This window comes from Centroberyx gerrardi, chromosome 22, assembly GCF_048128805.1.
Source record: "Centroberyx gerrardi isolate f3 chromosome 22, fCenGer3.hap1.cur.20231027, whole genome shotgun sequence".
Taxonomy (NCBI): Eukaryota; Metazoa; Chordata; class Actinopteri; order Beryciformes; family Berycidae; genus Centroberyx; species Centroberyx gerrardi.
Window position 1 is genome coordinate 6,215,794 of NC_136018.1, and position 13,023 is coordinate 6,228,816.

Below are 13,023 nucleotides of genomic sequence, written 5' to 3' on the forward strand. Positions count from 1 at the left end.
AGACCTAACATTAAAACACACTCCGTTTCCTTATTTAATGATGTCCAAGACCGTCCTGTCTTTCCTTTTCTGTCAACACGCATGCGATATACTGTAGTGCATCATTTAACAGCTGTTTGTAGTCACGTGCCATGAATATGTACTGCATGTTTTCTGTGCAATAGAACGTCTGCTTTTTTGTAACACTGTGTCTTGAGTAGAAATCACATTTTTTGAAACATTTTTCAAACATTTTGAAATACAGGTATATGTTCTAAATAGGTCAGTAATCACTTTGCTTTTTTTTTCTTTCCCCACATTTTTCGCAAATGTGCAGGAGGAGCTTAAAAAACTCTACTCCCAGTTGGAGATTTACAAGCGGAAGAAGATGTTGGCAAACAATCCTCACCTCCAGAAGAAGCGGAGCTCCAAGAAGGGCCTGGGCCGCTCACTGATGAGGCGCATCACTGAGATTCCTGAGTCGGTGCACCGGCAGTGCAGCCGTGAAGACAAGGAGGCAGGGGAACACGGCAGCAACCGTAACAGCATCTGCGTGTTGAGGAAGAACCCCTTCGATCCGACTCACCCGGGAAAGCCGGCTAAGGAGGAGACACTGAAGAACAAGGTTTTCTCCCTGAAGAAGTCCCACAGTAGCTACGACCATGTCCGCGACCAGAGTGAAGACTCTAACAGCTCGGCAACAGACAAGATGGAGGTGGCCACAGCTGAAGGCTCCCTCCTGGATACCCTCATGGGCAAGAAGCTGGTCAAGAAGAAGTCCAATGAGAAGATAGATGCCACCAGTGAATCTACCGAGTCAGTCCCCTTAGTCTGCAAGTCAGCAAGTGCTCATAACCTCACCGCAGACAAGAAACCAATTCATCCGAGAACCTCCATGCTGCAGAAGTCCCTCAGTGTCATCGCCAGTGCCAAAGAGAAGACTTTGGGCTTGACAGGAAAGACCCAGAGTGCGGAGGACAGCAATAAGAAGAGTCAGCCAAAGAGTAAAGACACAAAGGCCAGCGCAGAGCCAGAGGATGAATGCCATCCCAAGATGATTATCAGTCAGTCAGTTGAATACAAACAGAGTGCAGCTAAAGGCGGAATCATGAAACAGCAGGTGAGCGGGAGCCAGCCGTCTATCTGCTCTGAGTCAGCAAAGGGCAAGGATCTCTACGATCTGTCAGAAGTGTGTCCCTGGGAGGTGGAGGATATCCCGACTCCCTCTGAGAACAAGGTCCAGAAGCACGTATCCATAGCGCCAAAAGAAACCACGACAGTTCATGGAAGCGGCACCAAGGGAGTCAAACCTCAGAAGCAGAAAGCTTCCGATCAATCTCCGTCGAGTGCCAGGCATTCTAAAGAAATTCAGAGGACAGCCGCTGACCGGGCAGAGATTTGTCCATGGGAAGATGGAAGTGAGAGTCAAGCCAGTCAAGGGGAAGGGTCAAAGCAGCAACCGTCCAGTCAGGCGAGCCAACCCGCTAAGACCCCCCAGCCTCATTCTACAGCAGAGAGTTCCAAAAAGCATCGGGCTGACGTTTGTCCGTGGGACTTTGAAGAGGCCGCAACAAAGACAACAGAGCTGGCTCCCTCACCAGATACGACACAGCAGAGAAAAGGCACCTCTCCAGTGGATGGGAAAGGGAGAAGTACCCCTTCAGAGCCCCCCAAATCAGGAGGCTCACTCCAGCCACAGATTTCAAAAGCTGACGTATGTCCATGGGAGTACGACAGCACTGCCGTATCTCCAAATTCTGAGAGAACACCTAGTCCCTCTCGGGTTTCCAAAACCAAGGAATCGCCTTCGAAAAAGAAGGGCACGCCTTCCACAAGGACAGTTGAGAAGGAGAAAGAGAAGTCAAAAGACACGGACGATGAGAGAAGCAGAACAAAAGCCAAGGACAAGGGTAAATCTTCAGAGAAACATGCGAGCCAACAGAAAATGGCTGAGGTTTGCCCCTGGGATGTAGAGAGTCCTCAGGAGGCGCCGGTGGTAGAAAAAAGGAAAAGTGCTAATGTTGGAGCAGCCAAAGCAAAGCCGGCTGAAGTCTGTCCGTGGGATTTTGATGATCCATCACATAAAAAAGGTACAGACACGAGTGCTTCTGCAGTCAAACAGAGCAGTCCAAATCCCAAAGGGGGGGTTGTAGGTGGTGCGAAAAAGGCAGATGTTTGTCCCTGGGACTTTGAGGATAGCACATCAGGCAAAAAGGCATGACACTCAACCTAAATGGACAACTGAAATTATAGTTCTTGTTGTATACTTTTTTTCCACTTTAAAATCGTGAAATATTACCTTTTACTATTAGTACGGTGACTTGGAAGAAAAAGTTGATCGAGTTCCACAAGTTGCCTTCCTTTCCAAGGTTTTGTTCCAGTTTTGTCTATTTTCAAAATAAGTAAAATGTACAAAAACAAAACATCAAGATGAGCATTCCAGATTATTACAGAGAAATCCTAAAGATAAATCTTAGCCTCTAATTATGCAACTTTTAATTCAGCCTTTTCACTTCATGTGCAATGTTGAAAATCTGCATCTATCATGTTCTATATTCAGTCAACATTTATAATTCTGACATTTTTTTTTGTTTTTTTTGTGTGGGACTGCATTAACATCATCACACCTTGGAATAGGATATGACATTATGAAAATGGAAGTGTAAAGAAAATTATTGATGTGTATGAGAAACATAAGCATGAATTGTAGGTTGAAGTACAAAAGAGCAAAAGCCAAAGAATAAGGGAACATCTTCAGAGAAGGATCTTCATTTAGTTAGTGTGTGTCAAGCCAAGGCGCTGATTGTGAGGGAATCAGTCTATAGCACTTTAGCCAGCTCATACATAAAGAACTGAGGATTAAATGTTCTCTCACTATGAGTTCCTCTCGTACATCCCGTCCTCATTTTCAACCTCATGGCATGACATCACACAGGATCTCACACATCGACTAAACGTAGACGTGTGAAACGCTGAGATTTTATTTTTAGACTTCTTTAATTGTAGTCCTCAGCAGAGTCAAATGCTTCCAAGTCTGCAGAGATGTATTACTGTATGTGCCTAACTAACTAACTAACTAGAATTGTCTTGTATCAGTCTCATGTAGTCTGGGGTGAAGCAAGCGGCTTCTCCTTCAGCACTCTGTGGAGGTGAATTATATAAACAGCATGCACAGCCAGATAAACGAGAGTAGTTGGACCCTCCTGGTTTGTCAACTAACACAATTAACGTGTTGACAAATATATAACGTTATTTTGTTTGACTGTCTAAATGCCAGTGGTTGACCCTTTTCTGCTTTCATATTTCCAAAAGCTCGTTCAGGGCGGTAAAAACTATATGAGAGCAGCATAACGTGAATGTGTGTCAAAATTGATGCCCGTACATACTCTGTAAAAAGTAAGGCTAGCTCCTTTTAAAATCCTGAGGCAGCCATTTGCACCAGCTTGGTTCCTGAATCCAACATGGATTTTTATCTTGCCTTGCACGCGCATGTGTGTGCACACAATATCATATATTTATGTAAAACTGCGATGCAATGCTCAGAGAGAGATGTCCCGCCAGGGCTTTCTCTCCTCTGTTAGCCCTCTTTACATTCCCACAGCCTCAATAAACAATAACAATGTTAAAGGTGAGTCTCTCCTTTAAAAAAAAAGCTGATGCAAAATGCTGCTTCAAGTTTTGAGAGGGATTAAAATAAGCGTTCTACTGCCATTACTTTTCTCTGTGTATTTCTGTATTAAAGGTACACTTGTAATATCTTAATGCATGATGTTCCAAATTCAATGCAAGGTAGTCTTAAGCCTAATTAACTAATTATGCCAATAATTAGATAATTAGCCTTAATAATCTGGTTATCAATTAATAATCTGACTCAACTTTTTTGAGGGTTATTTGTTCAGTATTTTGTATCAAAATGTCTAAACTTTCATCGCATCATTTCCACCCTGGGATTAAAGAAGAAAATAGTTGCTCAGCGAAAAGTATATTCTCTCGCACTAATATTTAAAATAATAATTTGTGTAACGCCTGACAAGAATTGCAGTTGTGTGAGGAAAATTATGTATCAATATAGCATCCATTTTACGGTCTCTTGTGAGAAATACATGGCATCATTGAATGTTGTCACTGATAATGATTATTATCTGTAATTGCTGTCAGATTCCTCCTCACAAAATGTCCAAGCTCTCTAGGAGTTTATTAATTGTGATTAAAATGAATGTTTGTCCGTCTGAATCGTACCAAGTCCCCATTTGAAACAATTTGGTTAAACGCAGCTAAATTTCTTTCTTCTTAAAAAACAAACGATGATATTTGTAGGCGTCCTTATCGCGTTGGCTTGTATTTCATCAGATTTTGCTTAACATACCAAACGCGCTTCTACAGCCAGGCTCGATAAACATGATTTAGATGCTACGTCTTATTTCTTCCTCCACCCACTGAGAAATTACGTCTGCCGCTGACCTGTGGGGCTCGTCTGAAATATTTCAAAACGCGGAGTGTCGGCCTCGGAGCGTGAGATTTGTCATCACCTCTTCTGCTTTATGAGCTCCTGCGGGAACGGTGTCTGAGAAGAGCTGTCGCCGCGCGGGGATTGATCGTAATGCTTTGATGGACCCATGTGATATTTATGAACCAGATGTTAGGTATCATCCATCACATGCATTGTGATGGTGCGTTCTGGCTCCCACTACAGAGGGAATCCTGACCCCCGCTATCACGAACCACAACCACCGTTTCAAAAGGCTTTTCTTTTTTTCTTTTTTTTTTTATTACGGAAGCTGACTTCATTATAAAGGGCCTCATTGGAATCACTGCCGAAATGTATTTTACTGCCCTTTAGTGATGAATTGTCCACACTAAAATATAAACACAGAACCCTTTTTTGTCCCCATAGGAAAACTATTTTAAACAAGGAGACCTTTAAGTGTGAAATGATTATGATTTTGATAATGATTTTAATGATTATTAGGCTTGTTCTATATGACACTGTTTCCTTAGATTGAGCTCATAAAGGTTCTGCTATAGTGAAACATCTAAATTCTAAATTATGTTATTTTCAACAAACAGCAGACTAAGATGGTGATATTCGTACTTCTTTTGGCTCTCAAAACTCAAAAAGTTTTTTTTTTAAAGGTTTCACACACTTTTGCCCCGTTATACTTCCAAATGAAAGACAGTGGGATGGAGCAGGAAGGAAACATGATTACAGCTATATTAGACCAGAAAATAATACAATACAGTACAGTACAATATCCCACCATTACACTATAAAATATGTAGTTCACGTTTTTGCATAACAGTCAATCTGTTTTATTCCTTTGCTTGCATAATTTCTAATTATGTGCTTGCTGTAGCATTCCTCAGTTCGGTCGGCTCATAGCTATCTATGTATTGAATTGTGTATACATAAATCAGTGTCTTTCTCTGGAAGTTATCATTGTATTTCAGCAGTATCATCAATGAGTCAGTGAAAGTTTCTACCATTTACTTGGGTGTGCAAATCGAGACCATTGTTATTGTACCATCTTGACATAGACAATACTGTGTCCTGTAGCTCTGTGTCCACCAACTGGATTTTTACCATGGTGCGTTATGTTGGCTAGCTTCTTTGATTTAAACCTGACTTCTCTTTGTGACCAAACCAAGTCACCCAATGGCAAATACTACTACTACTATTACTACTACTACTACTCAATGCTGTAACGTCGTAAATCTTGCTCTTGTGGCTTCTGCATGAATTCAAGAAATTAGTAGGACCGATGTTTCACTGCCCTTGATAGAACAAAAAAAGAAAAAAAAACAACTTGATCTTTTATGGACTGTTACAAGTTGTATAGTGAGTGATACTGTCCCTAACCCACTGTATTATGTCCTTGTTATAACTATTGCTCTATGACAAGCTTATAGCATCGATATATGGGAATATTTGGTAGATTTATATTGTGTTATATTGTGATAGCATGTACATAAAAGATACCTCCTCTGCAATAAATATTTATATGAAAATGAAGTGTGCACTTAATGTGTTATTTAATCACACATACAAGATTTGAATTACAAACAAAAGTGCATGTTGAGAGAAAGATCTCTCAGCATTTTCACTCTCATCTCCACTCTGTCCTCACTGCAACGGTTCAAGTCCCACAGGAAGCGGGTACAAGACGCTCCCATGATGCATTTGTGCCCAGTAATCATCCCTGTCTCAGGTTCGTTTACTTATGCTCCATGCAGACTCAGAGTTGGAGAAACGCGGGCCTTTAAAAGCTTTGTGCATCATAACCACTTTAGGATATTCGCATGCATGTCTTGGCTCCTGTCCTGAAATGCTTTTATGGGTTGTTGTGGTCTTTCGGACCGAGATCAATGGGAGTTAGTTCTGCAGAAAGCGAGAGATAGAAGATGGTATCGGAGGCTGACTGCAGACCCCTGCAGGAAAACTGTACGCTGTGACTCAACTGTATTTTCAAAGGCCAAAATGATTATTGGCCGAGGTGAAATTATTTATTTCCCTAGCCAAAGGAAAAGTATTTGTATATCCAGACTTTCCCAGTCAAAAGTTTGGACACACCTGATTGAATGCACTATGTTTTTCATTATCTTAAAGCCATTTTGATCTAAAGGCTTATCCTTAAATGCTTGAAATTTGTTTCTTAGACAAATATAAATAGTGAAGTTGATGCCTATGTATGAATTTCTTTCCAAAGCCTTTGCCTTTCCATCAAGGCAAAGGGCGGCTACTTTAAAGAATCTAAAATATAAGATAGTTTTGATTTGTTTAACACTTTATGGTCGCTGCATGATTCCATTTGTGTTATTTCATAGTTTTGATGTCTTTACTGTGAAAAAAATGTGAAAAAAAATACTACAAATAAAGAAATTTGCATGTGTCCAAACTTTTGACTGGTAGTGTACATCATTAAGCAACCCCATAGGCCTACTTTTAATTATGCATAATAAACATTAAATGAAAAACACAGCTTCTACATTATCAGAAGTACTTCAGTTTATTCAAATATATGGGCAGTGATGCAGCTAAAAAGCTTAGCAAAAGGGTATTGTATAAACAAAACATGTTAGCATTGATTTCTGTTTTCAAGAGCACTTTCCGAGCCTTTCTAATAAATAGAAGATCAATATGCTGCAGGGAACTAAAATAGAGAAATGTCAGAGAGGGAAACGGCAAACTATGAGAAACGACCTGTAACGAGGAGATCATTATTGATATTCCAATTGATATTCATTACAATTGGTTTGCATAGAGGTCATCCATGGGGGAAGAGTGAGTGCAACATCCAATGTATTGAACATGCACCCTAAATAGAAAGACTGTCATGGTTTCTGGCATGGAAGGAGCATGAAAGGTGTGATGAGAAAACTTTTAGATGTAGAACCCTATTTTTCAGAGGTGCATCATGCAAGATTCTACATAGAACATGAACATTTATATTTTTGGGGCATTTGAATTGTTGAAACTGGGTTACAATGAATGAGCAAGTTCAGTGTCTTGCTCAAAGACACTTCAACAGGGAGCGTGGCTGTTGATGGACACACTCCGGCTGTTAGGGGGATTGAACCCATGACCCTTTCAGTTACAGAACACTCTCTCTAACCACTAAGGCTCTCTGCTGTCTTTTGTGCACAGGCAGAAAGAAATGGAAAAAGATCACAGGTCAAGTTGCAGCTGTAATGTTGACACACTTAAAACATTCTTCAATTCTGCTACTAGACCATCTAATGGTATTGTATGTTTTTGATTTCAAGATTCATCTGCATGTCAAGCCAGGACGCCCTTGTTATCACTGTGATACATAAACCAGCCGAGACTCTCAGGACCAATACCAGCCAATTTTATAATATATATATGTAGCAATTATGGCACAGCATGTTTTGTTTTTTTCTTTTTTTTAGGAGTTTTATTAAAAAATACACTGACAAAATGATTGCTAGTATGAAAGTAATTTTTTTTTATTGAATATTACTGAAGTTATTAGTCCTTTACTAATAAATAATACAATTTTACAGGATGATATCATTTCTGCTTTTTATAATATTGAGCATTCAACATTAAGTAACATTTTTCCCCAAAATGGATGTACAGCATTTTGGAATGAAACCCCTGAAATCAAACAACATTTTCCAGTTGGGTTTTTTGTGGATTCAGTGTTGCATGAGACTACACTGTTATCTGGCTGCTAGTGGATGTCTTGTATTGATCTGGCATGTTTTGCTTGAGTGTGAAATTTCACTTGCTGAGAACAACCTAGTTGGTTAGCTTTCAACTCTTTGAGGCTCCACAATCCCATAAAACACCATTCACTCAGCAGACTCAAGTTCTCCTTGATTTCTGTCTTGATTTCAAACCGCTGTGTCACCTTATCCTGCTCCAGCTCCCCTCTGAAACCGATCCCACCGTCTCTACTGGAGCCCAGGAGATTCGAATGAATGATCATATGGAGTAGGTTGTCTGTACAAGTAATATCCTTAAAGACATCACAGATTGGAGTTTTAGATATGCAAACAGAGCTCTGGAGGCAGAAATAATCTCATTGGTTGAGTTAAACATCAGTGGGCAGAGCCAAAGAATCAGTTTTTCAGAAGTTAGCTAACTGGCAAGCTTGCAGAAGGATCTCTGGTCAAAATATAAATAAAACTGGGCTTCAGTCTAACATTACTTAGCCAGACAAACTGTGATTCTTTGGTTCCGCCCATTGAGTTTTAACTGGACCAATGACAATTCCTCTAGAGCAGCTCTGCTTCTGGGAAATGTCTGTATAACTAAAACTCCAATCTGCCTCATTGTTATGATGCAGCTTGTGAAAGTCTTACTGGAGACCAATATTTGGCATGCACTGATAGTGCTTTACTCCATTTACACTTGCTGCAACATGCAGCTATGAGCTATTATGAACGGTTGCTGCAGAAGACACACACAAACATGCACTGCAATCTGCTTTACAATGCTTGGGATGAACAATGAACTGCACACTGAGCCCTCTGGATTGTGCAAATCACAGTTGGACGGTTGTGTGTCGGTGCTTGTTGTCGTCTTTGCGGGACACATCCTCCAGCGTGGCAGGACTTATTTTTAAACCTCAGACGATGACCGGTGTGTCCGCATGAATCACAGCCTTTTGCGGCGTGGCTGCGTGGGTGGAGGAGGACGAAGAGGGGGTGGGGGTGGGGGTGGGGGGCAGGGTGAGGGACAGGAGATGAGAGAAAGCTGATCGCTGGCCACAGGCCAGCGTGCGCCGCCACTGACTCACGGAGGGACGGCCGGCAGGGGGTGGTGGAGGTGGGGGAGGGGGGGGGAGGGGGCGGGATGTCGAGGTCATCTCGTGTTGCGGTGGGCTCATGACTCACTAAGGAGAGTTATGTGTGTGTGTGTGGGGGGGGGGGGGGGGGGGGGGCAGGAGCTGTGTGCCGACACAGCCTACACACACACACACACACACACACAGAACTGTATAATGTATTTACAACTAATCACAAATCTTATACTGTACTTGCCTATCCCAGCTGGAGATAAGCACATTTTTGAAAATTTGAAGGACTTCATTACCCAGAAATCATGTAATGTGACGTCAGTAAACTGCACACACCTGGGATCTAAATTTCTCCTTCTTAGCAGCTGTAGCAGTGGAGATGTTGGAAAAAAAAATCACAGCAGGTTCAACCATCATTAGTGAGTCCAGCTTTCTCTGGATGGAGCGATCACTTGCTGCTGTTAGGACAAAGTTTTGTGTTTTGCTCTTAAGATTTGATTCATGTGCACTGAGAAGATTTCCTGCCAGTGACACTTTAAATAAATGTGGGCAAATATGACAAATCTACAGGCTCTCTAAGTGGGAATGGGACTCTCTTCTCTGTTTCAGCCTCAATTAGTGATTTAGGCTGATAAGATGGGTGTATTTTCATAATTATTAAGTATTGTTTAGTCCAACTTTAAATAACCCCACTCACACAACATGTGTCGGTGTCAACTTTCTCCTCGTATAGAGAAAATCACAGCCTCCTATGATGCATGATACATCACCCCACCTCGTAGTAGTCATGTTTGATTTGCTTGAAACCGCAGCCAGTAGGCAGACCGCCGCCCACCAGGTCGTGTTCCTACGTGTTGTGAAGCCACGCTCCGGTCTGGACTCCTACACAGCTTCTCCAGCCTCAGCGGTGGCAGCAGCGTCATGAGAGGAGAGGAGAGGAGAGGAGAGGAGAGGAGAGGAGAGGAGAGGAGAGGAGAGGAGAGGAGAGGAGCCCCCGGTGATGCAAGCGCCCGTGACTCACTGAGAGGCTCTGCTGAGCTGCTCCACCACCACTACCTCCTCCACAACTGGAGGGTTGGCAGCTATAGGCCAGAATGCACGCACAAACAAACACACACACACACATGCTTGCACTTCAGAATACAAGCAGGTATGCACACTCAGAGACACACACTCACACGATTTTGCATGCAAAAAGCCTCCTTTTACGCAAACAAATTGGTCATCAAATGGCTAATACCGCACGTCCCCGTCAAAATTTCTCCTTAATTTGAGTCAAACTGCTGGAAATACAGACACTTTACACCTTGAAACTAACGTCATCGTTCTGCTATTATGCAGAATAGCATGTAGCCCTTTGACTCATTCAGGAGAAAGCACACACCTGGTGACGCATTTCTCAAAGATTGACAACCTGTCATTTGAAACACAGCAGGCAGCCATACATCCTTCCACCCACTCACATGCCCATGCAATTTGCGTCAGTTTCACAGTTTATAAGCTGTAAACAAAACTGAATTGACAATGACGCCTTCCATACTACTGGACCTTTTAACTCAGTGCAGAAAAGCATCAGAGCAAAAAGACTACAGATAAAGCTTTCATTAGGATTCTGACAGGACAAGTGTGATGCTTCTCATGCTTGAATAAATATCCATAAATGATCGCTATTATTATTAAACTTCTCCATTTAACAGACAATATTATTCATTGTGTAATTCATTGTGATTGCACAGTTTGGTGCGAACTCTCAGCTGCCATGGGATCATTTGAATTTTGATGTTTGACACAAATACAAAGGTGCAAAAACCCGCAGAGAGCTACATTATAAAGCTGAATAGAAAAAAAAAAGCATTCTAGATAGATAGAGATTGTATGATAATGGAATAACACCTACACACTTCACAAACACAGATGAATACCACTGAGGAGAAAATTTGTATGCTAAAATTGGATATTCACCATTTGGCAGCTATTCTTATTATGTGATTTATTGCACAAAATGATGATACTTTTGAAAGGTTAATAGGTAATTTATTTCCTTGGCTGACACAATGAGATCACTTCTGGATCCTCTCTACATTATTGAATGACTAACTTTAGGTAATGGCTTTTGCCCAAAATGGATAGTGTTTTGGAAACTCCTCAAATATTGGCAATCAATGTTGCTATTAGTGATTCTGAAATCCAAGATGTCATTAATCACTGGGCTCCTCCACGAAAAGGCCAGGCTTCATTAGATATTTATGAGCCAAATTATATCTAAACTGCTTAGCCAAGTCAAATGATCCCAGCAACACAGACGCACGCTCATGTAGGATGCAGCTTTACGGCAATTATCTTTACTGCAGACAATACGCACACTGATTACACTTAACTCTACGCCAATTACAATCCCTGTAGCTGTGACAGAGGGTTGTGAATTTCCCGGGGCCAAACTGAAAACTATAGGAATAGGAGAGCGCTTCCCAAATGATGAGTCCTGCCTGCCTCTCCTCGCCTCTCCTCTCCTCTCCTCCTCTCTCCTCTCCTCTCCTCCCCTCTCCTCGCCTCTCTTCTCCTCTCCTCTCCTCACCTCGCCTCTCCTCCCCTCTCCTCTCCTCTCCTCGCCTCTCCTCTCCTCTCCTCTCCTCTCCTTGTCTCTCCTCCCCTCTCCTCTCCTCTCCTCGCCTCTCCTCTCCTCTCCTCTCCTCTCCTTGTCTCTCCTCTCCTCTCCTCTCCTCTCCTCTCCTCCCCTCTCCTCGCCTCTCTTCTCCTCTCCTCTCCTCACCTCGCCTCTCCTCCCCTCTCCTCTCCTCTCCTCACCTCTCCTCTCCTCTCCTCTCCTCTCCTCTCCTTGTCTCTCCTCCCCTCTCCTCTCCTCCCCTCCCCTCCCCTCTCCTCTCCTCTCCTCTCCTCTCCTCCCCTCTCTTCTCTCCTCTCCTCTCCTCTCCTTGTCTCTCCTCCCCTCTCCTCTCCTCCCCTCCCCTCCCCTCTCCTCTCCTCTCCTCGCCTCTCCTCCCCTCTCCTCTCCTCTCCTCTCCTCTCCTCTCCTCTCCTCTCCTCTCCTCCCCTCTCTTCTCTCCTCTCCTCTCCTCTCCTCTCCTCGCCTCTCCTCCCCTCTCCTCTCCTCTCCTCTCCTCCCCTCTCCTCGCCTCTCTTCTCCTCTCCTCTCCTCACCTCGCCTCTCCTCTCCTCTCCTCTCCTCTCCTCGCCTCTCCTCCCCTCTCCTCTCCTCTCCTCTCCTCTCCTCTCCTCCCCTCTCTTCTCTTCTCTCCTCTCCTCTCCTCTCCTCGCCTCTCCTCCCCTCTCCTCTCCTCTCCTCTCCTCCCCTCTCCTCTCCTCCCCTCTCCTCCCCTCCCCTCCCCTCTCCTCTCCTCTCCTCTTCCCTTCTCGTCGCTGCCTGTGATTAACTGCCGGGGCCCGGTGACACCTCGCCCAATTAGGGAAGCCCTTCAGCCTGTGAGCTGAGAGGAGCCCGTTTCTGAGAGAAATTCCTCTTCTTGCTCCTGTCAGACAATATACTCTGCCATTTGGAAGACAGAACACCCCCGCCAATCCACACACACACACACACACACACACACACACACACTGAACTTGCAACACATTTTTGTGTTTTTGTGCGTCTGTGTCAGTGTGTTTGTGTGTGATTGTGTGTGGTGCATCAGTCTCTTTCTGTCTCTATCTCTTAGGCTCTCTCTTGCTGTGTGTGTGCGTGTGTGTGTGTGTGTGTGGGTGCGTCAGCGTGCACGAGTGTTTGTTTGCATGTGTGTAAAACTGAGGTATCTTACCCTCTTTT

General features: G+C 43.3%; 1 protein-coding gene across 2 annotated transcripts in view; it reads left to right on the top strand.

Annotated features, from left to right (window-relative positions):
- Positions 1 to 2,200, top strand: part of gpr158a (G protein-coupled receptor 158a) — a 66,099-nt gene extending 63,899 nt beyond the window's left edge. For both annotated transcript variants that reach the window (XM_078291302.1, XM_071895503.2), the window contains one exon: positions 317 to 2,200. In XM_078291302.1, the coding sequence (XP_078147428.1) occupies positions 317 to 2,200 (1,884 nt within the window). The remainder of the gene's footprint in view (positions 1 to 316) is intronic.
- The last annotated feature ends 10,823 nt before the right edge of the window (positions 2,201 to 13,023 follow it).